This window comes from Coregonus lavaretus (assembly GCF_964263955.1).
Source record: "Coregonus lavaretus genome assembly, chromosome: 7".
Classification (NCBI taxonomy): domain Eukaryota; kingdom Metazoa; phylum Chordata; class Actinopteri; order Salmoniformes; family Salmonidae; genus Coregonus; species Coregonus lavaretus.
In genome coordinates, this window is record NC_139994.1 from 46,039,206 (window position 1) to 46,064,656 (window position 25,451).

Sequence of the window (25,451 nt, forward strand, 5' to 3'; positions counted from 1 at the left end):
TGTAGGGGATGACATGGGTGTGACATGGCGAGGTAGGACCCAGGAGCAGAGAAGAGAACCAGACGAGGAACCAGTGGTTAGGATAAACATAAACACTACTGGGAAAAAGTTAAACAGTAGGTACAAAGTCAAACTTGAGAAAACAACAAACACTATGATTTCGATAACTCACTCAGGACACAAACGCACATGTCAACAAACTCCAGCTTCTGCAAAGGGTGACAGAAAACACACCTCTCTAAAAGGAAATCATAATTAGTGACAGAAAACACCTGAGTGTCATTATAGTCTGTAGGAAGGTCTCTGCCGCCCTCTGGTGACAGGTGGAACCATGACAGTACCCCCCACTTCTAGGAGAGGCTCCAGGCGCGGAGCCAGGGCAACCACCACGTAGTTGGTTGAAGTCCCAAACAAGTCTCGGGTCCTGGATGTCCCGAGCAGTTACCCACGCCCGCTCTTCGGGCCCGTAGCCCTCCCCGGACCTGATGAGCCTCCAGCAGATGCTGGACAGTGTAGGCCGGGCGGACGTCAACAAGTCAAAGGGGCGGAGGGGCAGGTGTGGGGGGGAGAATGGACAGGAGATGTGTAAGGATGGACAGACTCTCATTGACCTTGGGAGCTGGAGACGATAGGTGACCTGGTTGATGCGACTCAGGATCTTGAATGGGGGGGGGGCAACCTGAACTGACACTCAAATGGAGACAGTCTAGTAGACGAGTTCGGCTTTGTGTTGTGAGCATATTTGGCCCAGACAAGGAACTTGCTCCAGTTGGTGGCCTGCATGGAGACAAAACAGCGGAGGAACTTTTCCAAGTCCTGGTTGACCCGCTCAGTCTGCCCATTTGACTGTGGGTGGAACCCAGAGGAGAGACTCACCGACGCCCCCAACAGGGAGCAGAAGGATTTCCAATACCGCCTGGGGGCCACGGTCCGAGACAGTGTCCTCGGGGAGTCCTTGTAGTCGAAAGACATGGTTAATCATGAGATCGGCTTTCTCCTTGTCCGAGGGCAACTTGGGTAGGGCGATGAAACAGGCTGCTTTGGAGAACCGATCGACAACCACCAGCATAGTGGTCAGCCCTTGGGATGGAGGTAGCCCCGTGATAAAGTCTAGGGAAAGGTGGGACCAGGGCCGGTTGAGGACGGGCAGAGGTTGGAGCAACCCAGCCAGTCGCTATCGTGAGGAATTGCTTCGTGCACAGGTGGAACAGGCCGTAAAGAAGGATCTCACATCCTCAATTATGCTGGGCCACCAGAATTTCCACCTCAGGAACTCCAGTGTCCGATTAACCCCTGGATGCCCAGTTAATTTAGAGTGTGTGTCCCCCCATTGTAGTACTAGAGAGCGGGCTGAGCGTGGAACATAAAGTCTGTTAGTGGGGTCCCGCCTGGCTCAGGATCTCGGGACTGGGCTTGTCGGATCGTGGTCTCAATACCCCATATCACGGGGGCCACAATGCGGGAGCTTGGGATGATGGTCTCGGGGTCCTTCTTGTTAGAGACATCGTGTTGTCGGGACAGGGCGTCTGCTTTCTGGTTCTTCGATCCTGGGGGATAGGCTAGTGTGAAGTTGAACCTGTTAAAAAACAGAGCCCACCTAGCCTGGCAAGCGTTCAACCTCTTGACTTCTTGGATGGAGACCAAGTTGTTATGGTCAGTCCAGCATCATCACTGAGCGTCTAAGTCCCAGACAGACACAGCAGCACCAGGAGTCAGTCCCCCATTCTACAACTTGTACGTAAGTAGTGTCAGAATTCACACAAAACCTCTCGGCTACCTGGGTAGCTGCTGGTGCTGTCACTTTCCTTTATACAGCTTTTGAAACATTACGCATTGTTACCGTGTCTTTAGGACGCAGGGAAAAAGTATTCTTATGCAGCATGGATATTGTCATTTAGGTTGACGCTTTTATGCAGTGTCTTACAATACAGTGAGTGTAGATATTTTGTGACTCCAATGGGAATTGAACTCACGACTCTGAATGTTTACCAACTGAGCCACACAGGACTACATGGAGAATGTGTAAATGGTTAATGTGTTTCTTTGGGATCACCTGAGGTTAAGTCTATCCTTGTGTGTGTTAACAGATGGCCATTCCCAGACAGGTCCATTTTCCAGGATACAGGTGCAACACAAACAAGTACCGGACACTAACAGGCTGTTAATTATGAACGATGTTTGTACTTTACCAGGGTTTACCAGTGTGTATTTGTACATGAAAAAGGCTACCATCAGGCCAAGAGACGGATTTGGCGCATTATATATTTATTTATTTTTATTAACTGATCTTAATCATTTTACCATCAAGAAACGTTCATGTATAATGTTTCAACAATATTCCAGTCAATGTTTTATTAATATAATTCTACACAATCAACATGCACCTTCATGTATTAATAGAGTGAAACTGATAATTTTGCAGTTGATTACTATTTGAATACAATTTGTTTCATGAAAATAAAATACAGATAAAATCATCCTGTCAGTTATGATATAAAATGAAACATTTCAGAAGTAGAGGTGTCTGTGATATAGATTTTGATCTGTACCACCTAGTTATCATAACTGAGTTGTACAAGCAATGTCTTAAGGATGAAAGTGAGATTCTGGGTATCAAAAAGGCAATCTGTCCATACCTGTCTATTGCAGAGAAGTTGCATATTAAAGTATGATTGGATCTGTTGTTTATGCATCTCCTACAATCACTAAGTAGTTCAGTTGTCTAAGCAACAGTCCTATATCTTAGGAATGAATGAGATGACGTCACTCAGTTCGTCCAGGCTCTCCTGTAGCTGTTCAGTTGTCTGTCTGATCGTCTGAATGAACTTCATGGTCTCTGACTTGACCTCAGCCTTTGGTTCTTCACACCCAGGGTTCAGCTCAGTGGTGGAGTCTGTGTCCATCACTTCTAACTTACTGGTATCACCAGACTGTTCATTCGCCTTTGCCTGTCGGATGTTGTGGATCTCTTTGGCATCCATGGCGATAAAGAAGATATCAACTGCTACAAAAAAAGCTGAAAATATTCCTGTCGCCACCTCTGCCACACGCACTGCCCTGGCAGTTTGGGATACCACCTTGCCAATGTTGGCCACCTGGAGTAGTCTGAAGAGCTCTGTGGTGCCCGCAAGGCCTTTCCCAACCCACACACCAGCATTAGCAGCGGTCTTTGCACTAAAACAGGCACTTTCTATCTGAGAAGAGCTACTTTGCGTGAGTGTCTCCAAACCCTCAGCGATGTCTTGTAAAGATGTCACCACAGAGTTCATCTTCTCCTGGAACTCCTTGATGCTGTTCTTCATGGCTAGGTGGCTGGTGGACTGATTGACCATGTTGGTAATGTTGGATACTCCGGCTGTGGCTCCACCAGCGACAGCCACCCCAATACCCACCCCAGTGACGATCAGGGAGGTGCCAAGAGTGAAGGGAGCCAGGATGAGCCCCACTATAGATGTAATTCCTCCAGCTGCCCCAATAACACCTCCCGTCAGACTACCTATGGTGGTGCCTGTGTGAATACTCTCCAAGCCGTCTGCCAGAGTTCTCAACTTGTTCAAGGTGGTCTGGAGTTCCTCCACAGTTTTCTCACTCTATAGAAATGCAGAAATACATTTAGATTACTGAATGAATGGAAATGTAGATGGTTGGATGGATGCCCAGACATATTGAACAATTGATTGATTGATATTGCATAGCAAACCTTTTTTGTGAGGAAACTGATAATGAATGGTTTCGCCAAGATTTCACCAGCTGAAGGCCTAATGCTTGGGTCTTGTTGGAAGATGTCATACAGAAGATCGCATAGCTCAGATGAGAAGCTCTCTGGGAGAGATGGGTAAGGACCTCCCAATATTTGGGGGATGAGCTTGATTGTGCTCTCTGCAGTGAACTGTGAAGAAACAACTGTCTATGATCACACAATATCCGTCTTTAGCTAGTTAGTGGACAGGCAAAATAGAATGCTTTTAAGTGGTGTTGGAATTATTGGATGTTGATCGACCCTTCAAATCACAATTTGGCAACCCGAGTTTACAAGTTTTGGTATCTGATCTTTTAACTTTTCAGCTGAAAAGTGATAAAACAGAGCAATCTTACAATCTTAATAATTTTTATAAAATACATGTTTAACTTTGTCAATGTTAGCTATCTTAAGCTAGCTGGGTAGATACTATTATCTCATTGGTTGAAGAATTATTCCTACTTTATGAAACTATTTGAATGCACTCATGTCGTAAACAACTTCACCAACTGGAAAATGTGAAATTATGACGAGCATTTGAATGCAGGATTACTTACTGCGCACTGAAGCATACACAATTCATACAGCACACATCCCAAGGACCAAATATCACTGCAAAGGATGGAAAATAAACACATTAATTCTCATGTAATTATCATTATTTTACACTGCATAACCCACCCACTTATATTTTCGCACTTATAACCCTGTCATAAAGCCTTCATAAATATGTCATAAACATATCCTATGGTAACAGTGTGTGTCTGTGCGTGTGTGTGTGTGTGTGTGTGCGTGCGTGTGTGTGTGGTATCAGCCATGACAGTGGATCTCTGCAATTGTCAACTTACTTTACATTTTCATTATTGTCTAGGTCATCTTACTGGCCTGGCTTACCTAACATATAGCTTGTGACATGACTTAGACATATTTTATGTCATTTTATGATACCACATCATAGGCCTTGTGACAGAGGGTTCAAGTTACAGTAAATAAGGGACTATCCAGCCTAAACTGTTTTGTTAGCTTTTGTGATTTCATTCTCATCTCACTATACCTTGAACGTTTTGGGAAATTACAAACTATTTCATCAATATCTTTACAGTTTTTTCAGGAATATATATTTAAATATGCATCTTCAATATTTTCTACCTTTTGGTGTCATACATTCCATCAGTCAGAATCTCTGGGCCTAAATAACCCACCATTCCATCCTCGTTGGTAGCCCTGATAAAAGAAATAGGCACATGAACACAAAATCATATATTTTTAAAAAATACTAAACTACTCATTTATGTAATCAAAAATACTAAACTATTAATGTACAGTTGAAGTCGGAAGTTTTTCAACCACTCCACACATTTCTTGTTAACAAACTATAGTTTTGGCAAGTCGGTTAGGACATTTACTTTGTGCATGACACAAGTAATTTTTCCAACAATTGTTTACAGACAGATTTTTTCACTTATAATTCACTGTATCACAATTCCAGTGGGTCAGAAGTGTACATACACTAAGTTGACTGTGCCTTTAAACAGCTTGGAAAATTCCAGAAAATTATGTCATGGCTTTAGAAGCTTTTGATAGCTAATTGACATCATTTGAGTCAATTGGAGGTGTACCTGTGGATGTATTTCAAGACCTTCCTTCAAACTCAGTGCCTCTTTGCTTGATATCATGGGAAAATCAAAAGAAATCAGCCAAGACCTCAGAAAAATAATTGTAGACCTCCACAAGTCTGGTTCATCCTTGGGAGCAATTTCCAAACTCCTGAAGGTACCACGTTCATCTGTACAAACAATAGTACGCAAGTATATACACCATGGGACCACGCAGCCGTCATACCGCTCAGGAAGTAGACGTGTTCTGTCTCCTAGAGATGAACGTACTTTGGTGCGAAAAGTGCAAATCAATCCCAGAAAAACAGCTAAGGACCTTGTGAAGATGCTGGAGGAAACAGGTACAAAAGTATCTATATCCACAATAAAACGAGTCCTATATCAACATAACCTGAAAGGCCGCTCAGCAAGGAAGAAGCCACTGCTTCAAAACCGCCATAAAAAAGCCAGACTACGGTTTGCAACTGCACATGGGGACAAAGATCGTACTTTTCGGAGAAATGTCCTCTGGTCTGATGAAACAAAAAAAGAACTGTTTGGCCATAATGACCATCGTTATGTTTGGAGGAAAAAGGGGGAGCTTGCATGCCGAAGAACACCATCCCAACCGTGAAGCACGGGGGTGGCAGCATCATGCTGTGGGGGTGCTTTGCTGCAGGAGGGACTGGTGCACTTCACAAAATAGATGGCATCATGAGGAAGGAAATGTATGTGGATGTATTGAAGCAACATCTCAAGACATCAGTCAGGAAGTTAAAGCTTGGTCGCAAATGGGTCTAACAAATGGACAATGACCCCAAGCATACTTCCAAAGTTGTGGCAAAATGGCTTAAGAACAACAAAGTCAAGGTATTGGAGTGGCCATCACAAAGCCCTGACCTCAATCCTATAGAAAATGTGTGGGCAGATCTGAAAAAGAGTGTGTTAGCAAGGAGGCCTACAAACTTGACTCAGTTACACCAGCTCTGTCAGGAGGAATGGGCCAAAATTCACCCAACTTATTGTGGGAAGCTTGTGGAAGGCTACCCGAAACGTTTGACCCAAGTTAAACAATTTAAAGACAATGCTACCCAATACTAATTGAGTGTATGTAAACTTCTGACCCACTGGGAATGTGATGAAATAAATAAAAGCTGAAATAAATCATTTTCTCTACCATTATTCTGACATTTCACATTCTTAAAATGAAGTGGTGATCCTAACTGACCTAAGAAAGGGAATTTTTACAAGGATTAAATGTCAGGAATTGTGAAAAACTGAGATTAAATGTATTTGGCTAAGGTGTATGTAAACTTCCGACTTCAACTGTATGTTGTGTAAATTCATCATGAGCCTCTTATAATTACCAACTAACATACTTTAACATACTTTTCATTGACACTTCCAAATGCTCCCAAACGAAGTGTTTCAAATTCTGTGAGGAGTATGCTCTAGTATAGAGAAGAAAATATAATTGTACAGTTGAGGTGTAAATCAACAGTTTATGGCATTCCATTATTTCATTTAGGCACTGATATGAATTATATCATAAATTGCTGCAATAATCTCTATTTGTATTGCTGTGAATTCCAAGTCAACAATCCCACTCGAATCATAGCATGCAGTTCATTATTTAACAAGGCTTTACATAAAATCTTACATTTTATCAACCCTCCTTTTTCTTTAAGTTTATTTCCAGGCTATCTTTAAACTAATAGCCTTTGCATGAGATTCTATTAGCAGTACCTGGGGTCTCAGATTTCGGTGAAGAATGCCCTGGTCATGTAAATGCTTCAGGGCCATGCAGATCTTGACAAACCAGTCCATAATCTGTAAAGGTTTCAAAGGAATGTATGCTTAGCCTAACATTAAAACAGTTGTGGTGTGGAACCTTCTAGTTTATACTTTGCATACCTTCTCAGAGTACTCTTCTGTTGGGTTAGTCGTCTGCTCTTGTATCTTCTGTGAGAGATTTCCCTTCGCACAATGGTCTGTCACTATATAGTAGCAGTTATCCTCTGTGAAAATGTATAAGTAGTTTGTGTGTGAATACTGCTTGAGAATACTAATTGTGAAACATATTGATACTGTAGTACCTCATTTGTTGAAGTTGCTGATACTGTATTAACTTGTAATCCCATTACACTGTGTCTGAAACAAATGAAAATACATAAAAATACAAATAAAACGACAAAGTTAATGATGTAGTTACCTAGAAATGAGTTTTTGTAGCTTACAATGTGGGGATGACTAATCACTTTGAGGGTTTCAACCTCTGAGACAATTTCTCCAGCACTGGAGTTCAAGTCAGATGTCTGTCAAGACAAATGATATTTGACTTATTGAATGATATAGGCATGTTAATGATGTATTTTATCTTCATGAATACATGTCATTATCAGTCATTATTGTTGCACCTGCAGAGTTGCCTATAATTGAAAACCAATTGTGTATCCTATCCATCTGTGATCATTCCAAAAAACTCTAAGATGTAAGCAATTCAGAAATAACGAATAGTTCTCACTTACCTCATTCAGGTTGATCTCTTTAATGACAAACTGGTCACCATCTTTGTCAGTAGCTATGACACCATGCTCTACCTCCTTCTGGGTAGTGTATCCTTTCTTCTCAAGGACACTTTGTGTTTTCCCCATCTTCAGATTTCACTGGAATCTGTGTTTCACTCATGTCAATTAGCGATGCAATATTATTTTAAAATAAATACAATAAATTTTAATATACACTAAGTGTACAAAACATTAGGAACACCACAATATTGAGTTGCACCCCATTTTGCCCTCAGAACAGCCTGAATTTGCCCAGGCATGTCGAAAGCGATTCAAAGGGATGCTGGCCTATGTTGTCTCCAATGCTTCCTAAAGTTGTGTCAAATTGGCTGGATGTCTTTTGGGTGGTGGACCATTCTTCATACACACGGGAATCTGTTGAGCATGAAAAACCCAGCAGCGTTGTAGTTCTTGACACACTCAAACCGGTGCCTACTACCATAAGCTGTTCAAAGGCACTTACTGTAAATATTTTGTCTTTCCCGTTCACGCCCTGAATGGCACACATACACAATCCAAGTCTCAATTGTCTCAAGGCTTTAAAATCCTTCTTTAAGCTGTCTCTTCCCCTTCATCTACACTGACTGAAGTGGATTTAACGAATTACATCAATAAGGGATCATAGCTTTCACCCAGATTCACCTGGTCAGTCTATGTCATGGAAAGAGCAGGTGTTCCTAATATTTTGTACACTCAGTGTATAAACACATTGGTTTGCAATAATACAAACATACCAGTAAGTTGTATATGTATATATCATTTACACAGGCTTACCTTTGCTTGTATGTCTGCTGGTTGTGCTGCTGGCTTACCTAACCTGGTTTGATCAAACAACCACCCCCACACCAATATACACATTACTTGTTGAGGAATGATGGTTCAACCGTCAACCTGTGCGTCAGCTGGGAGGGACAATAGATAAATGTGGGCTAAACCAAAGCATTCAGATCATGTGATTTACAGGAACTCATATGCCTTTAGGCTGAAATAAAGTTCAAATGATGAGACAAGAGCTGTATACTGTTGTCAACTTTTTATGTCCTCTGTACCTAACACACAAATATGTTATTAGTTGAACAGTATAACAGTGTGAAATAATGATGTGTTTTATTTTTTGGCACACTGCTAAAAATAAATGAAGAATTTATATTAACAGGTCAACAAATCTGAGAAAGCAGTTTAACATACACTACCGGTCAAAAGTTTTAGAACACCTACTCAGTCAAGGGTTTTTCTTTATTTTTACTATTTTCTACATTGTAGAATTATAGTGAAGACATCAAAACTATGAAATAACACACATGGAATCATGTAGTAACCAAAAAAGTGTTAAACAAATCAAAATGTATTTTAGATTTTAGATTCTTCAAGGTAGCCACACTTTGCCTTCATGACAGCTTTGCATTCTCTCAATCAGCTTTATGAGGTAGTCACCTAGAATGCTTTTCCAACAGTCTTGAAGGAGTTCCCACATATGCTGAACACTTGTTGGCTGCATTTCCTTCACTCTGCGGTCCAACTCATCCCAAACCATCTCAATTGGGTTGAGGTCGGGTGATTGTGGAGGCCAGGTCATCTGATGCAGCACTCTATCACTCTCCATTTTGGTCAAATAGCCCTTACACAGCCTGGAGGTGTGTTGGGTCATTGTCCTGTTGAAAAACAAATGATAGTCCCACTAAGCCCAAACCAGATGTGATGGCGTATCACTGCAGAATGCTGTGGTAGCCATGCTGGTTAAGTGTGCTTGAATTCTAAATAAATCACAGACAGTGTCACCAGCAAAGCACCCCCACACCATAACACCTCCTTCTCCATGCTTTACGGTGGGAAATACACATGCGGAGATCATCCGTTCACCCACTCCGCATCTCACAAAGACACAGCGGTCGGAACCAAAAATCTCAAATTTGGACTCCAGACCAAAGGACAAATTTCCACCGGACTAATGTCCATTGCTCCTGTTTCTTGGCCCAAGCAAGTCTCTTCTTCTTATTGGTGTCCTTTCGTAGTGGTTTCTTTGCAGCAATTCAACCATGAAGGCCTGATTCACACAGTCTCCTCTGAACAGTTGATGTTAAGATGTGTCTGTTACTTGAACTCTGTGAAGCATTTATTTGGGCTGCAGTTTCTGAGGCTGGTAACTCTAATGAACGTGTCCTCTGCAGCAGAGGTAACTTTGGGTCTTCCATTCCTGTGGCGGTCTTCATGAGAGCCAGTTTCATCCTAGCACTTGATGGTTTTTGCGACTGCACATGAAGAAACTTTCAAAGTTGTGTCAATTTTGCTGGATGTCTTTTGGGTGGTGGACCATTCTTGATACACACGGGAACCTGTTGAGCGTGGAAAACCCAGCACCGTTATAGTTCTTGACACACTCAAACCGGTGTCTACTACCATAAGCTGTTCAAAGGCACTTACTGTAAATATTTTGTCTTTCCCGTTCACCCCCTGAATGGCACACATACACAATCCAAGTCTCAATTTTCTCAAGGCTTAAAAATCCTTCTTTAAGCTGTCTCTTCCCCTTCATCTACACTGACTGAAGTGGATTTAACAAGTGACTTCAATAAGGGATCATAGCTTTCACCCAGATTCACCTGGTCAGTCTATGTCATGGAAAGAGCAAGTGTTCCTAATATTTTGTACACTCAGTGTATAAACACATTGGTTGGCAATAATACAAACATACCAGTAAGGTGTATGTGTTATTTACACAGGCTTACCTTGCTTTTCTGTCTGCTGGTTGTGTTGCTGCATTACCTTACCTACGATTTGAATATTGTCTGTCTTCTGGTTGTGCTGCTGGCTTACTTTACCTACGATTTGAATAGGAGTTCCAGTCTTTTATGCAGGACTCCTCCTCTGCTTACATGGTTTGATCAAACAAACACACCCATATTGCATTGCATGTTAAGCAATGAATGATCAACTATCAACCGGTGTGTCAGCTGGGAGGGACAATAGGGAAGTGTGGGCTAAACCAAAGCATTCAGATCATGTGATTTACAGGAACTCATATGCCTTTAGGCTGAAGTAAAAGCATTCACAAGTTCAAATGATGAAACAAGATCTGTATACTGTTGTCAACTTTTATGTCCTCTGTACCTAACACACAAATCTGTTATTTGTTGAACAGTATAACAGTGTGAAATAAAGATTTGTTTTTCCTTCTTGGCACACTGCTAAAAATAAATGAAGAATTTATATTAACAGGTCAACAAATCTGAGAAAGCAGTTTAACATACGCTACCGGTCAAAAGTTTTAGTGAACTTATCCTCTGCAGCAGAGGTAACTTTGGGTCTTCCATTCCTGTGGCGGTCCTGATGAGAGCCAGTTTCATCATAGCACTTGATGGTTTTTGCGACTGCACTAAAAGAAACGTTCAAAGTTCTTGACATTTTCCGGATTGACTGATCTTCATTTCTTAAAGTAATGATGGACTGTCGTTTCTCTTTGCTTATTTGAGCTGTTCTTGCCATAATATGGACTTGGTCTTTTACCAAATAGGGCTATCTTCTGTATACCCCCCCCCCCCCCCCCCCCTACCTTGTCACAACACAACTGATTGGCTCAAATGCATTAAGAAGGGGAAAAAATCCACAAATTAACTTTTAAGAAGGCACACCTGTTAATTGAAATGCATTCCAGGTGACTACCTCATGAAGCTGGTTGAGAGAATACCAAGAGTGTGCAAAGCTGTCATCAAGGCAAAGGGTGGCTATTTGAGGAATCTCAAATATAAAATATATTTTGATTTATTTAACACTTTTTGGGTTACTACATGATTCCACATGTGTTATTTCATAGTTTTGATGTCTTCGCTATTATTCTACAATGTAGAAAATAGTAAATAAAGAAAAACCCTTGAATGAGTAGGTGTTCTAAAACTTTTGACCAGTAGTGTACATGCATCAGTTTGCTATTTGTTAAAATTGTGTTTCATTAAAACAGTTTGCTAGCTGCCTAGCTCTGCTTACTAGCTGCTAGATGTGGTAGAGTAGTATTGCGTTGTAAGCTTTGGGTATTGTCTTTGGTTAAAGATTAATAGGAATCCAAAGGTAGGCTATCCAACTCATTTTGTGGGGAAAATATCATAGTCTAATTTAAATTTAATATATTATAGCAAGATTTGGATGACAAGTAATATCAACCTGGCTTTGAGCTGATGGATCTAAGATAGTAAATGGCTGATCTAACTGGAGTCTTGCATGTGAAATAACATGACACTAGAGGGCTGAGCCGTTGTTGCTCCTAGATGTTTCAACTTCACAATAACAACACTTAAGTTGACCGGGGCAGCTCTAGCAGGGCAGAAATTTGAAGACATTTGAAAATAAAATCTTAATATGTAACGAATCTCACCTTTGTATTTAGTCAATTATTGTGTTGAATGAAAATGAGACATTGTTTTTTTTAACGCCTTGTACAATGGAACCACAATGAAATTCATCAACAAAACACCAGTAAGTTGTATTACCAAATTGATACAGTGGATTAATCCTCCCCATGCGTAAACAGTCCTGTATAAACTTCCATTATTTAATACTTTGATTATGTATTTCAGGTGGAGGTGATGAACAATGAAATTGCCTATGATCCTGATAAAATAATCAAATGTGTGTGTGTCTCCACTTTTGCTTAAAAACTTGATCCTGAGGTCCAGACACTGGCCTTCAAAAAGTTTTCTATTTTTGGGGGTCCGTTGGGGATGATGGTAAGCTTCAGAAAACCATATTTTCTAAAATAACTGCTTTCATGTCTACAATCAAAAGGTTATTTTAAAAGTAAATGTGATGACTATGTTGACACCAATTTTTGCACGTATGCTAGCACGCTCGCACACACACACACACACACACACACACACACACACATGCACACACGAGCACACACATATACACACACAAACACACACACAGGAACGAGGACATGTTGACTTTGAAGGATTTTATTAATATATATTTTTTAACGTTTTGCCTTATTCTTCTCCTGCAGGTGAATCACACTTTTAACAGATTTCTCAATTCAACTTCCCTCAAGCCCTGTGAAGCCATTGATTCACGGCGAATAAAGTCAACATTTTGTCATTTATCATGCACTGTGGTCCTCTTGCACTGTGATGCTTGCAATGTGGTTGGTCTTCAGGATTTAATAATGCTGTTGAGCCGGTTAATGATTACTTGAGTCAACCAGTAGGTGGCAGTGTCGAACAGTCATGTTGAAAAATAACTTAAAAAAATTATTGTGTGTTTCTTTGTTTTTCAAGCCCTGTTGATACTGTTGATCTGATCGAACCTCTTCAACCTTCTGCCTTAAACCTGGTGTGCTACCAAAGGAGGACTCTACAGCCAAGTTCAACACTGAACTGGCTTCATATTCTCTGTATAGTGTGCAATTACAGTGTTTTTTCTTTGCAGTAGTCTGGGCTGTTTATTGAAATGAATGTGTATCTTTTCTCCTGTCAAAGAGTATTTTTTGAAGAATTGCTTTTATTTGTTGAAATGTACATATAATACAAAACAAACATCAGAAACTATACCATTCCAATAACAGAATATACTTTTCAATGCTAATGTTAAAACTATAGTACATGTTTTTGTGTTCTGAAAATATGATTTATAAGGATGTTTTACACATGCTCGCTGTCAGATATTTGAGGCCCTTACTCTACTAGGAGCTGAAAGGAATACATTAAGTCAAGTATCTGACATAAAACACAGTGTTGGGTTTTGGTTGCCACCAGAAAATGCTGAGCCAAAGAAGAGAAGAGGTGTAAAAATGATATTTTCTGGTATATTTTTTTAATCAATAGAGAAGTGTGGTCCTCTGTAGCTCAGCTGGTAGAGCACGGCGCTTATAACGCCAAGGTAGTGGGTTCGATCCCCGGGACCACCCATACACAAAAAAAAAATGTATGCACGCATGACTGTAAGTCGCTTTGGATAAAAGCGTCTGCTAAATGGCATATTATTATTATTATTATTAGATGTGTATGTAACTGCCAAAATAATGGAAACACTTGAGTAAATTAGGAATAGAAAATGTATGGAAAGCGAGTGCTTCCACACAGTTGTGGTTCCTGAGTTAATTAAGCATTAACGTCCCATCATGCATAGGCTCATGTTTAAAAAAGCTGGGCAGGCCATTATTTTGGCTACCATGGCTATGGGGTGACAATGCCCTCATCCACAGGGCACGAGTGGTCACTGAATGGTTTGATGAGCATGAAAACAATGTACACCATATGCCATGGCCGTCTGTCACCAGATCTCAACCCAATTCAACACTTATGGGAGTGTTCTGGAGCGGCACCTGAGACAGCATTTACCACCACCATCAACAAAACACCAAATTATGGAATTTCGCATGGAAGAATGGTGTCGCCTCCCTCCAATAGAGTTCCAGACACTTGTAGAATTTATGCCAAGGTGCATTGATGCTGTTCTGGCTCGTGGTGGCCTAACGGTCTATTAAGACACTTTATGTTGGTGTTTCCTTTATTTTGGTAACTCTTAATTTTAAAATATGCTTCATGATACTATAATAACATTATTTGTAAAGCACTATTCATATATTGTGTTGAAAGTGCTACAGTCTATGTGTGTTTATATTTTTAGTCGTAAGCTCGTCATTTATGCTTTTTAAAGTTTATGCTTTTTGTTCCAAAAATGGCTACCTATACCAGCTGTCTGATGAAATACCGTACAAAAGACATGACACATACAGTGGGGAGAACAAGTATTTGATACACTGCCGATTTTGCAGGTTTTCCTACTTACAAAGCATGTAGAGGTCTGTAATTTTTATCATAGGTACACTTCAACTGTGAGAGACGGAATCTAAAACAAAAATCCAGAAAATCACATAGTATGATTTTTAAGTAATTAATTTGCATTTTATTGCATGCCATAAGTATTTGATACATCAGAAAAGCAGAACTTAATATTTGGTACAGAAACCTTTGTTTGCAATTAAAGAGATCATACGTTTCCTGTAGGTCTTCACCAGGTTTGTACACACTGCAGCAGGGATTTTGGCCCACTCCTCCATACAGACAGCAGGGATTTTGGCCCACTCCTCCATACAGATCTTCTCCAGATCCTTCAGTTATGGGGCTGTCGCTGGGCAATACAGACTTTCAGCTCCCTCCAAAGATTTTCTATTGGGTTCAGGTCTGGAGACTGGCTAGGCTTCTCCAGGAACTTGAGATGCTTCTTACGGAGCCACTCCTTAGTTGCCCTGGTTGTGTGTTTCGGGTCGTTGTCATGCTGGAAGACCCAGCCACGACCCATCTTCAATGCTCTTACTGAGGGAAGGAGGTTGTTGGCCAAGATCTCGCGATACATGGCCCCATCCATCCTTCCCTCAATACGGTGCAGTCGTCCTGTCCCCTTTGCAGAAAAGCATCCCCAAAGAATGATGTTTCCACCTCCATGCTTCATGGTTGGGATGGTGTTCTTGGGGTTGTACTCATCCTTCTTCTTCCTCCAAACACAGTGAGTGGAGTTTAGACCAAAAAGCTCTATTTTTAGCTCATCAGACCACATGACCTTCTCCCATTCCTCCTCTGGATCATCCAGATGGTCATTGGCAAACTTCAGATGGGCCTGGACATGCGCTGGCTTGAGCAGGGGGACCTTGCGTGCGCTGCAGGACTTTAATCCATGACAGTGTAGTGTGTTACTAATGGTTTTCTTTGAGACTGTGGTCCCAGCTCTCTTCAGGTCATTGACCAGGTCCTGCCGTGTAGTTCTGGGCTGATCCCTCACCTTCCTCATGATCATTGATGCCCCACGAGGTGAGATCTTGCATGGAGCCCCAGACCGAGGGTGATTGACCGTCATCTTGAACTTCTTCCATTTTCTAATAATTGCGCCAACAGTTGTTGCCTTCTCACCAAGCTGCTTGCCTATTGTCTTGTAGCCCATCCCAGCCTTGTGCAGGTCTACAATTTTATCCCTGATGTCCTTACACAGCTCTCGGGTCTTGGCCATTGTGGAGAGGTTGGAGTCTGTTTGATTGAATGTGTGGACAGGTGTCTTTTATACAGGTAACGAGTTCAAACAGGTGCAGTTAATATAGGTAATGAGTGGAGAACAGGAGGGCTTCTTAAAGAAAAACTAACAGGTCTGTGTAAGCCAGTATTCTTACTGGTTGGTAGGTGATCAAATACTTATGGCATGCAATAAAATGCAAATTAATTACTTAAAAATCATACAATGTGATTTTCTTGATTTTTGTTTTAGATTCCGTCTCTCACAGTTGAAGTGTACCTATGATAAAAAATTACAGACCTCTACGTGCTTTGTAAGTAGGAAAACCTGCAAAATCGGCAGTGTATCAAATACTTGTTCTCCCCACTGTAAAACAGTATGCAATCCGAACTAACCATGAGTGATTCTGTGTCAGCATTTGAGTGTATATTACAGTATATTAAAAGTTGTCCATTTTTGAGTGTCAACTGATAAAGTAAAAACATGCATTGTAAATAAATGTCATTGTTAAAAAGATGGTGTAATACAAATATTTCCATAATTGCACATAAAAACATGTTTCACTAAAAAGGGTAATCAGGAAGAACAGTTCACCATCCAGTGGCTTCATTATTGGACAGGCGCACAAGCGTGCACAAACACAAACATACACATTTCTGCCACCTTGTGGTGTCATCTATGACAATGTGTGCCAACACTTGACAAATATTTAAACACACACACACTCTCTCTCACACTAACACCAACAAACACAGACAAAGTTAAGTCACAATTTAACACAGACAAAACAAGTTGGAAATTGCAAATTCAACAATGAGTGGTTGGAAGGAATCAGTGGCTAACTGCAAGCTTTGCAAAGCAATCACTAGTCTGCTATTCAGTGGAGAGGGTGTGTGATCCAAGTCTGGGTTGAACGGTCATCCAACTCTGAATTCCCAGTTGGGAAATCGGGCCTCTTTCTAGAGCTCTGACCTGAAGATCACTGACGACATGATTCGACCTTGTTTTCTTCCGTGTTCCCAGTTGTCTTGAAAGCATCATAAATCCAGAGAATGCCAGACTTTGATGACAAAGATTGATGAAAACATTTGCCCACAAGAAGGACCGCCGCGCCACCTTCCTGTTCAAGTGAGCACAGCACAACAAGGTGAGTCCAAACATGTATTGTATGCTGCTGCATAAATTATGTAATATGCCAGGGAGATATGCATACTGTAGCTAAGAAAGTAATACTAAGTGTATGTTGTGTAGTAAGCTGTTAGTAGCTCATGTGCCTCACCCTAATAATTTGGTCCCTTTCCCCTTCATAACTTAGCCTACTGTTCTGACTTGGTGGTGCACATGTAGCCTATAGCCTGTTTAAGAGAAATGTAATCATCTAATATTGTAACAGCTTTCATTGTCTGCTTATATGCACCCTTTATTTCTCCTACGGTTCTGACTTGGTGTACAGGGAGAATACTGTAAGAACGACCCATGTTCTGAATTCTGTCGCTGTACATTTCAAAAGTGCTGAACAAATAGTTATAATAACTACGTCCGTCCTAGCTCGCTCATTAATGTCTTAATTGAAATTACGGATTGCCTCTTATCCGCTCGTCGTTCTCTTATGCTATAGTTTGTACATATCAATTGACAGTAGAAACCACATTTGTTTAACAGTTTGTGGGCACCGTTTGTCACCGTTATGATGCAATTAATGTATTGTTTAGTGTTGTGTTGTGTAGAGGCTTTGCTGGCATGCATCATTTTTTTAAATGAGTTTGACCCACCAAGATTTACATGCTAAAATCGCCACTGATGGAGGATCTATTTTTAGACCAACTTCTTATTTCTTACATGGAAATTCCAACCTCATGTTCATCATCTGAAGCACCACCCAGACCAACATCAACAAGTGGAGGCTGCTGAGGGGAGGACAGCTCATAATAATGGCTGGAAAAGGAGCAAATGGAATGGAATCAAACACATGGAAACCATGTGTTGGGTGTGTTTGATACCATTCCACTAATGCCGCTCCAGTTGTTCCTATGAGCCTGTCCTCCCCAATTAAGGTGCCTCCAACCTCCTGTGACATCAATATGTGAAAAACGGCGAGTCCGATGTTTCGTGGTCAATAGAAGAAGATACATGCTGATGTTAGGGGAGGTGCTTGAGATTATGAATATGAGGTTGAAATATTGTGAAATTGTGAAAATTTTAGTATTGGGCCTTGTATCACTGGGTCCATTCTGTAGGCTATTGTCTTCCTACTCCCAACTAGAAGGTGTTTCATTAAGTATGTTAAATAACATGATTGCATTTATAAGCATATAACTTCAGATCTGACATGGTCCTTTATCCCAGTACGGGTGCGCTGAAAAAGTTACCCTATTCCCAACCTAGTGAAAGTAGTGCACTATGTAGGGAATAGGGTGTCATTTGGGGACGCAGCCTGGCCAGTGTAAGAAAGGTTTGGACGTAGGATTCCTGAGTGCATGGGGCTTCACCTTCAGATCATCATTACAGCATCATCATACCTAGCACACCTAGAAGGATCAGCAGAGCTGTGAAGGAGAGAGAGAGAGAGAGAGAGAGAGAGAGAGAGAGAGAGAGAGAGAGAGAGAGAGAGAGAGAGAGAGAGAGAGAGAGAGAGAGAGAGCGAGAGCGAGAGAGAGAGATTAGTTGTCTACTTAAGATTAAATGGAATTTTATGAGATAAGGTACTACGGTAACAATTTATAATAACTTCCATGAATATACCGTTATAAATTATCATACATGTTTATAAATGCTTTATTCATTATTATAAATAATTTATTGATACATTACATTAATTATTTATAAATTATAAAAGTGCTCATGACTTGTAGTGCTTTTAATCCTTATAAATGGTTAGACATTTTTACAAATATTGAAATACTTCTTTAATAAATTGTTTATTCATGTTTAATCATGCTATCAGTTATTATTATAAAGTGTTGCAGTATCTATTTCCAAAGGGGCTGTTACCTTGAGACAGGGTGTGTTGCAGGCCCAAGGCGTGGCTGGAGGCGGTGGTGGGAGTAGCATTAGTGGTGGAAGTAGCATTAGTGGTGGAAGTAGCAGTAGTGGTGGAAGTAGCAGTAGAGGTGGAAGTAGCAGTAGTGGTGGAAGTAGCAGTAGTGGTGGAAGTAGCAGTAGTGGTGGAAGTAGCAGTAGTAGGGGTGGCGTTCACAGAGTTGGTCACAGTACTGTTGGGGTTGGCCAGGTTCACAGCTGCATCGCTGACCAGGACAACCTTAGGCGCACCCAGGGTTCCTGGGAGGAGAAAGAGAGAGAGAGAGAGAGAGAGAGAGAGAGAGAGAGAGAGAGAGAGAGAGAGAGAGAGAGAGAGAGAGAGTGAGAGTGAGAGAGAGAGAGAGAGAGAGAGAGAGAGAGAGAAGAGAGAGAGAGAGAGAGAGAGAGAGAGATGGACCAGAAAGAAGGGATACAATGTCCACAGGGTGTTTGGAGGTGTAGGGTGTATACGCTGATCTGGGGTCAGTTTAGCATTTCCCCCACTAATCGTTAAGGTTGGGATTGGGGAAGAGGAAGCTGATCCTAGGTCTGTATCTAGAGGAAGCTTCACACTGGAGCGTGTTTGGATGAGTGCCTCACCGTTAGTTACGGTCCCGGTGGAAATGGAGAGGACGAAGCTGGTGTCAGTGCTCCTGGTGCTCCTGGTGGCAATAGCGTTGGAGAGCGTAGCAGAGAAGGTGCACTGGATGATCTGACCGCTGACTGAGCCTTTCACAGAGTCTACAGGCAGCTACACAACACAAGAGTCACAACGTTATTAGCCAAAATGAACATTAGCCAAATGTCAGTAGGCCTACACTGTATAATTAGTCAGGTACATTGTTATTCTCCAAGGCTTTGTCCCAAATGGCACCCAAGTGTATATGCAGGGAATAAGTGTGAGAAATGGGATCAAATTTAACTTAAATGACCACTCAGAAAATGTATACTCTTACACTTACTCTTGGCTTTAAATGTTGCTTTCAATATCTTGTTCAACTCATAAGTTCATTGGGTGAATATCAGTTAGCTTCTGGAATTTGCCTGAAATCAAACCACGCTTCTGAAAGGCATTCCAGGAAGTCAGAAGTGAAACATTTGTTTCTGATTGGTCCAACTCACCGTGCCAGTGACAGTCAGAACTCCATTTAGTAGGAGAGTGGTGAAGAACTTCATGCTGCCGTTGTTGTTGGCACACACGTAGGTGGTGTCATTAACGTGCTACAGAGCAGAGCGAGAGGATCAATTCAAATAAATATAAATAAAGAATAACAATAACAAATAAATAAAGAATAATAATGTGTACATTTTGGGGATTTTTTTTAAAAGTCATGAATTAAATGTAAATCTCAATACCCAAACTCGACAAAATCCAGAATTTCCTAAAGTTAATTAAGAGTCTATTGACCCGTGCGTCAATCTAGTAACAATTTTTTTTTAACATCAAAATCTGTCAGTTTAAGCCAACAAAAAAAGGGGTTAAATATGTGTCCAAAAAACACAAATATTTAATTAGCTTTCTTATATCTCCAAGATATAGGAAAGACACTTCAAAACCTTATTCCTTATGATTCATTTTTTGACTGTTTTGCCTTTTTTTATGCCGACAGGGGTCATAAAATTAAAAATCAAACAGCTAAATGATGGTATGACCATCTTAAAACAATTTCATACTGTATGTTAGCTTAGTAGACTTTTAGAGGTTAAATTACTTTCCTCCAATCCCAAATCCCAACTCATTTTTCCTGGGTATTGTAAAATGTATACTAATTTCAAGGCAGTTTTCCATACCTGTGTGGTGTTTCTGGACAAGCCTACAGCGATGTAGCCGCTGGACTCTCCTCGTAGCTGGAAGGAGAAGGTCTGTCCCGAGGACTGCTGGGTGGAGACGAAGAAACATGAACCAGCCACAGCCGGGTCACAGTCTGACGGCTCAGCAGCACAGAACTGAGTCTTTCCACAATCCGCCCTTGAGATGCTTTGCTGTGTATGAAGAGTGCCTCATTAGTTGCTGTTGTGTTTGTCATTCATTTTACCTTAAAAGGTCAATATGCAATTGGTACAATGATATTGATTCTTGACGAATATAACATATAAATGCCTCACAAGCTTAGTTTAACTGTGGTACCCCAGCAGAACCCAACATATAGTCTAAGCTTGGTTTACTTCGTTGTTTGCCACATTGTTGTGAAGCGTTTTTTGGACTTTCAAAGAGCCCTACATAAATCCTATGTGAGATAGTGTAGTATATGAATGTAATTGAAACTCCCAAACAGGCACTCTTTTGCTTGATCTACTTCCTGTTTCCATGTCAGTCTGTGAGGTTTATCGTTGAGGAAAGAAAGAGATAAGATTAGAGAGGGAAATAGTTATAGTCGAGAGGAAAACCAGAAAGAGTGAGAGAAAATGTGTTTCCTTTTTCTAGTCTGAGACTGTGAGACATGTAGCCTAGGCAACTCACTGTGAGAGCTGAGACGGTAGTGTTGACAACAGTGGGGGTCATTGCCATGTTGGGTAAAATTGTAGCGTTGGGTGCCATTGTAGTGTTGGGTACCATTGTAGCGTTGGGTACCATTGATGTGTTGGGTACCATTGTAGTGTTGGGTACCATTGTAGTATTGGGTACCATTGCCGTGTTGGGTACCATTGTAGTGTTGGGTAACATTGTAGTGTTGGGTACCATTGCCGTGTTGGGTATCATTGTAGTGTTGGGTACCATTGTAGTGTTGGGTACCATTGTAGTATTGGGTACCATTGCCGTGTTGGGTACCATTGTAGTGTTGGGTACCATTGTAGTGTTGGGTACCATTGCCGTGTTGGGTATTATTGTAGTGTTGGGTACCATTGTAGTGTTGGATACCATTGTAGTGTTGGGTACCATTGCCGTGTTGGATACCATTGCCGTGTTGGGTACCATTGTAGTGTTGGGTACCATTGTAGTGTAGGGTACCATTGTAGTGTTGGATACCATTGTATCATTAGGTGCCATAGTAGCGTTGGCTGCCATAGTCTTAGCTATTGAGGCTCCCATCGCCATATACGCCATTACCATGATGACTGTGATCATTAGTCTGCTGCTATTGTCCATTCCTGATACAGTAACAGAGATCCAGGCGATTAGGATATGTAATAATGATAATAATAATAATTATTAATAACAAGGACATCTACAATTAAACATTTACAAGTGTAATCATCAACAGTCAGATGCATTGCACCATCATGCTTTAGCTTGCATTTATTAGGTTGCACATGTTGATAATGGTACTAAACCTATTTCAAAAGCTTTGAGTTGTATTAATGGGAATATAAAATGGTCATACCAGTTTGAATAAAGATATTAACATACATTGGTCAATAAAGATCCCATGGCACTTATCATAAGAGTAGGGGTGTTAACCCCAGTGTCCTGCCATACTATCATGGCAACCTAATCATTCCCAGCTTCCAATAGGCTCATTTCATCCCCCCTTCTCCCCTGTAACTAAACCCCAGGTTGTTACTGTAAATGAGAATGTGTCCTCAGTCAACTTAACTGGTAAATAAGGGTAAAATACCAGTGAATAAACTTCGGCCTGCCATTATTGTGGTGATTGGTCATTAATTATCAATATCATGGGTGGTGAATTCGACAACAACAAAACAATGCATAGTGAATGGGTAAGCTTGTTGAATTAAGACCAGACTGTTATTGTTTTCACATTGTTTTCACATTATTAATTAGTAGCCTAGATCCACTAATTAAATTAAATAATGTGACAAAATAAAAGACAAAAACGTCCGTAGGCTATTCCAGGGAGAAAAGGTTAATAAGTTATCATCTGATAGTGTTTATCAAGCTAACCAGCTGCAAATAAAAAAACAAGCATATGCCAGTGCTGAAAATGCCCTCCAAGCAGTGAAACGTGATAGAATTTGATTTTAAAACAAAGAATGAGTTGCTGTTTTAAAATATCCACATGATTAGATAAAAGTGATGGAAACTTTACCTGTAATTTTATGACTTGGAAGATTCCGTGAAGTAAAAAGCGTCGCACTACTCCTTGAACAAGTTCTCCTCACAGCTACTTTAAGTCCAGCTACACTGTTAAGTCAGAGGTGTGCTCGAGAAGGAGTCGCTCTCAATCACCCGCTATTTAAACAGCATTCGCGAGGGGAGGAGGGACAAAGGATGCTTCTCTCCTCAGGTGCGGCCTTTCGGGGAGGGTCTACTGAGTGGAAACAATTGTTGGACCTACTTCTGATACTCAGACAATAGATTGTGTCGAGTCACTGCACCCTTTTCATGGATCCGATTTCTTCTATACCACTGCGTATTAAATATGCTTGGAAACTATATTGCAAAGAAAGGAAAATAAGAGTAATATCATCAAGTTAGCTACCAATAGATACAATCTAGGCCTAAATACAATCCACTGCCAACACCAAATAACATTTTAATTGTATTTTTACTGATTGTATTATTCATTCCAGGTTTAAAAAAAAATGTCATTCAGATCAGGCTAACTCAAATAACACATTATTTGATTTAGCGTTGAACCTCACACAGCGGAGGGCAGTCTTTTGAATATAGTCTGGATTTTGTGAAGGAAGGAAAAAAAGATTTGCTGGCTTTAGTTTCAATGGCCCAATGGAATACATTTAATTTGTCTGAAGATGACAGAAGTTTATGTATGGGCCCACCCATACATGAAATGTATCCTCGCTTAGGATAAAAGGGTCTGCTAAATGGCATATATTAACAAGCCAGATAAAGAAAGTGCAATATTGTTAACTTAGTTATGTGTGTATTATAAAATAGCCTACTTGTTTCAAATATTTTTCTTATTAATTGTTGACACTGACATGGATTATATTGTCCAACCAGTCTGGCGTCACTTTGTTTGTTTGACAAGACAAATGTCATGTGAGACACACGCACACACGCACAAGAACTCGTCCATCCACTGGGAAATGCCCAGTCAATCTCCTATCTGCTTTGTTTGAACTTCACCATTGTGTCATTTGGTAGCTTTTCCTCACAACCCCCTAACTAAGCTATAGTTACTGTATTTAACTGTCATTAGAGTAGAATAATGGACATGTTGAATTGAATGGTTCAAGATGTTCTTGTTGCTACCAATAGACAGAGACATCAGATTCCACAGACCAGACAGACAGAGAGAACATAATATAACTTGAAAGAACTTGAATTAAAATAAAACATTAAAAAAGTATTGTTGTTTTTAACTTAAATAAATAATCTAGCTAGACTCCATTGTAACTGCTTTATTACAAGTGCGTTACCAAGAAGGGCAGAGCCTAAATAACTAAACGAATCTAAAAGTCATTACTTATTTTTCATAAAATCTTTAATTGAATCCATAAACTTTTCTGAACTAATCAACAGTTTGACAGCAAACCTTGGTCAGGGTTGGAACTCTTCAATATGGTCTCTTATATTATTACATCATAAAACATGACCCATTGCTCAATATCACTTCATTCTCCAAAAACGAATCATAAGAACATATCAACAGTGCGTACCTACTTGGAATGTCATATCAGTAGTGCGTACCTACTTAAGATATGCATTGTGTCTCTCATTTGTCATTTCCTATAAACATGTGTTGATTCACTCACTTGACAATCAGATGTGAGTGAAAGTGAGTAGTTGTGCAAGTGTTGTAATGAAGAGAAAGTGAAGTTATTTCAACTTTAATAAGAACGAAAGGACACTGTTATAGACAATAGAAGCAATCACAGCAAGTGTCAGCAATTCACTGTAAGTAGCATTTCCACACCAAAAGTGTCCTATACCAGTTCTATTTCAGCTAGCATGGCAACATGGTGTTGTGGTTACTTTTAATCTGCTATTGTGCCATCCACATACTGAACAGTAGTCATGTACACTCACATGTGGTACAGTACGTACATGTTTACAAACGAACTAATGCACAAAAATGTGGACTTTTAATCTGCTATTGTGCCATTAGTTGTGTTATGTGTACAGGCTCACAAACTCACTGATGCGTACACACACATACCATAGTGTACACACACTTAACAAAGACCAGGCACACACACTGAGTGTACAAAACATTATGTTCACCTGCTCTTTCCATGACATAGACTGACCAGGTCAATCCAGGTTAAAGCTATGATCCCTTATTGATGTCGCTTGTTAAATCCACTTCAATCAGTGTAGATGAAGGGGAGTTGACAGGTTAAAGAAGGATTTTTAAGCCTTGAGACAATTGAGACATCGACTGTTTATGCGTGCCATTCAGAGGGTGAATGGGCAAGACTATAGATTTAAGTGTCTTTGAACGGGGTATGGTAGTAGGTGCCAGGCACACCGGTTTGAGTGTGTCAAGAACTGCAAGGCTACGTTTTTCACACTCAACAGTTTCCTGTGTGTATCAAGAATGGTCCACCACCCAAAGGACATCCTGCCAACTTGACACAACTATGGGAAGCACTGGAGTCAGCATGTGGAATGCCTTCGACACCTTGTGTAATAGTATGACTGACAGAGTGCGACGGTATAACAAA

General features: G+C 40.6%; 2 protein-coding genes across 10 annotated transcripts; both read right to left on the bottom strand.

The window, feature by feature from the left end:
• Window positions 1-2,242: 2,242 nt before the first annotated feature.
• Window positions 2,243-10,752, bottom strand: LOC311132302 (uncharacterized protein). 8 transcript variants are annotated; one of them, XM_084165541.1, is made up of 11 exons: window positions 10,628-10,752; window positions 8,676-8,718; window positions 7,863-8,007; window positions 7,547-7,649; window positions 7,249-7,352; window positions 7,081-7,164; window positions 6,724-6,785; window positions 4,889-4,963; window positions 4,297-4,351; window positions 3,701-3,889; window positions 2,243-3,590 (listed from the first exon to the last, which is right to left on the bottom strand). In XM_084165541.1, exons 3-11 carry the CDS (start codon window positions 7,986-7,988, stop codon window positions 2,736-2,738), a joined length of 1,653 nt encoding a protein of 550 aa, XP_084021667.1. In that variant the 5' UTR covers window positions 7,989-8,007; window positions 8,676-8,718; window positions 10,628-10,752; the 3' UTR covers window positions 2,243-2,735. The 8 variants fall into 8 exon arrangements, with proteins under 8 accessions (XP_084021667.1, XP_084021666.1, XP_084021669.1 ...); XM_084165540.1 differs by having other exon boundaries at window positions 8,676-8,803; window positions 10,628-10,724; XM_084165543.1 differs by lacking the exon at window positions 10,628-10,752 and adding an exon at window positions 7,431-7,485 and having other exon boundaries at window positions 7,572-7,649; window positions 8,676-8,794.
• Window positions 10,753-15,768: 5,016 nt separating this feature from the next.
• LOC311132340 (uncharacterized protein) lies at window positions 15,769-23,023 on the bottom strand. 2 transcript variants are annotated; one of them, XM_084165587.1, is made up of 8 exons: window positions 22,907-23,023; window positions 21,379-22,007; window positions 20,709-20,900; window positions 20,040-20,138; window positions 19,518-19,668; window positions 18,891-19,178; window positions 18,389-18,445; window positions 15,769-17,019 (listed from the first exon to the last, which is right to left on the bottom strand). In XM_084165587.1, the coding sequence occupies exons 2-7, from the start codon at window positions 22,003-22,005 to the stop codon at window positions 18,402-18,404; spliced, it is 1,401 nt and encodes a 466-aa protein (XP_084021713.1). In that variant the 5' UTR covers window positions 22,006-22,007; window positions 22,907-23,023; the 3' UTR covers window positions 15,769-17,019; window positions 18,389-18,401. The 2 variants fall into 2 exon arrangements, with proteins under 2 accessions (XP_084021713.1, XP_084021712.1); XM_084165586.1 differs by lacking the exon at window positions 22,907-23,023 and having other exon boundaries at window positions 21,379-21,613.
• Window positions 23,024-25,451: the final 2,428 nt, after the last annotated feature.

Excerpts from the sequence above, each read along its gene's own strand:
- LOC311132302 (XM_084165539.1), bottom strand. The coding sequence starts at position 7,988 with ATGGGGAAAACACAAAGTGTCCTTGAGAAGAAAGGATACACTACCCAG. Across the intron at positions 7,650-7,862 it reads AAGAGATCAACCTGAATGAG|ACATCTGACTTGAACTCCAG; the intron begins GTAAGTGAGAAC and ends TTGTCTTGACAG. Across the intron at positions 4,964-6,723 it reads TTTGGAAGTGTCAATGAAAA|GGCTACCAACGAGGATGGAA; the intron begins GTATGTTAAAGT and ends TTCTTTTATCAG.
- LOC311132340 (XM_084165587.1), bottom strand. The coding sequence starts at position 22,005 with ATGGACAATAGCAGCAGACTAATGATCACAGTCATCATGGTAATGGCG. Across the intron at positions 20,139-20,708 it reads TGTCCAGAAACACCACACAG|CACGTTAATGACACCACCTA; the intron begins GTATGGAAAACT and ends TCTGCTCTGTAG. Across the intron at positions 19,179-19,517 it reads CACCGGGACCGTAACTAACG|GAACCCTGGGTGCGCCTAAG; the intron begins GTGAGGCACTCA and ends TTCTCCTCCCAG.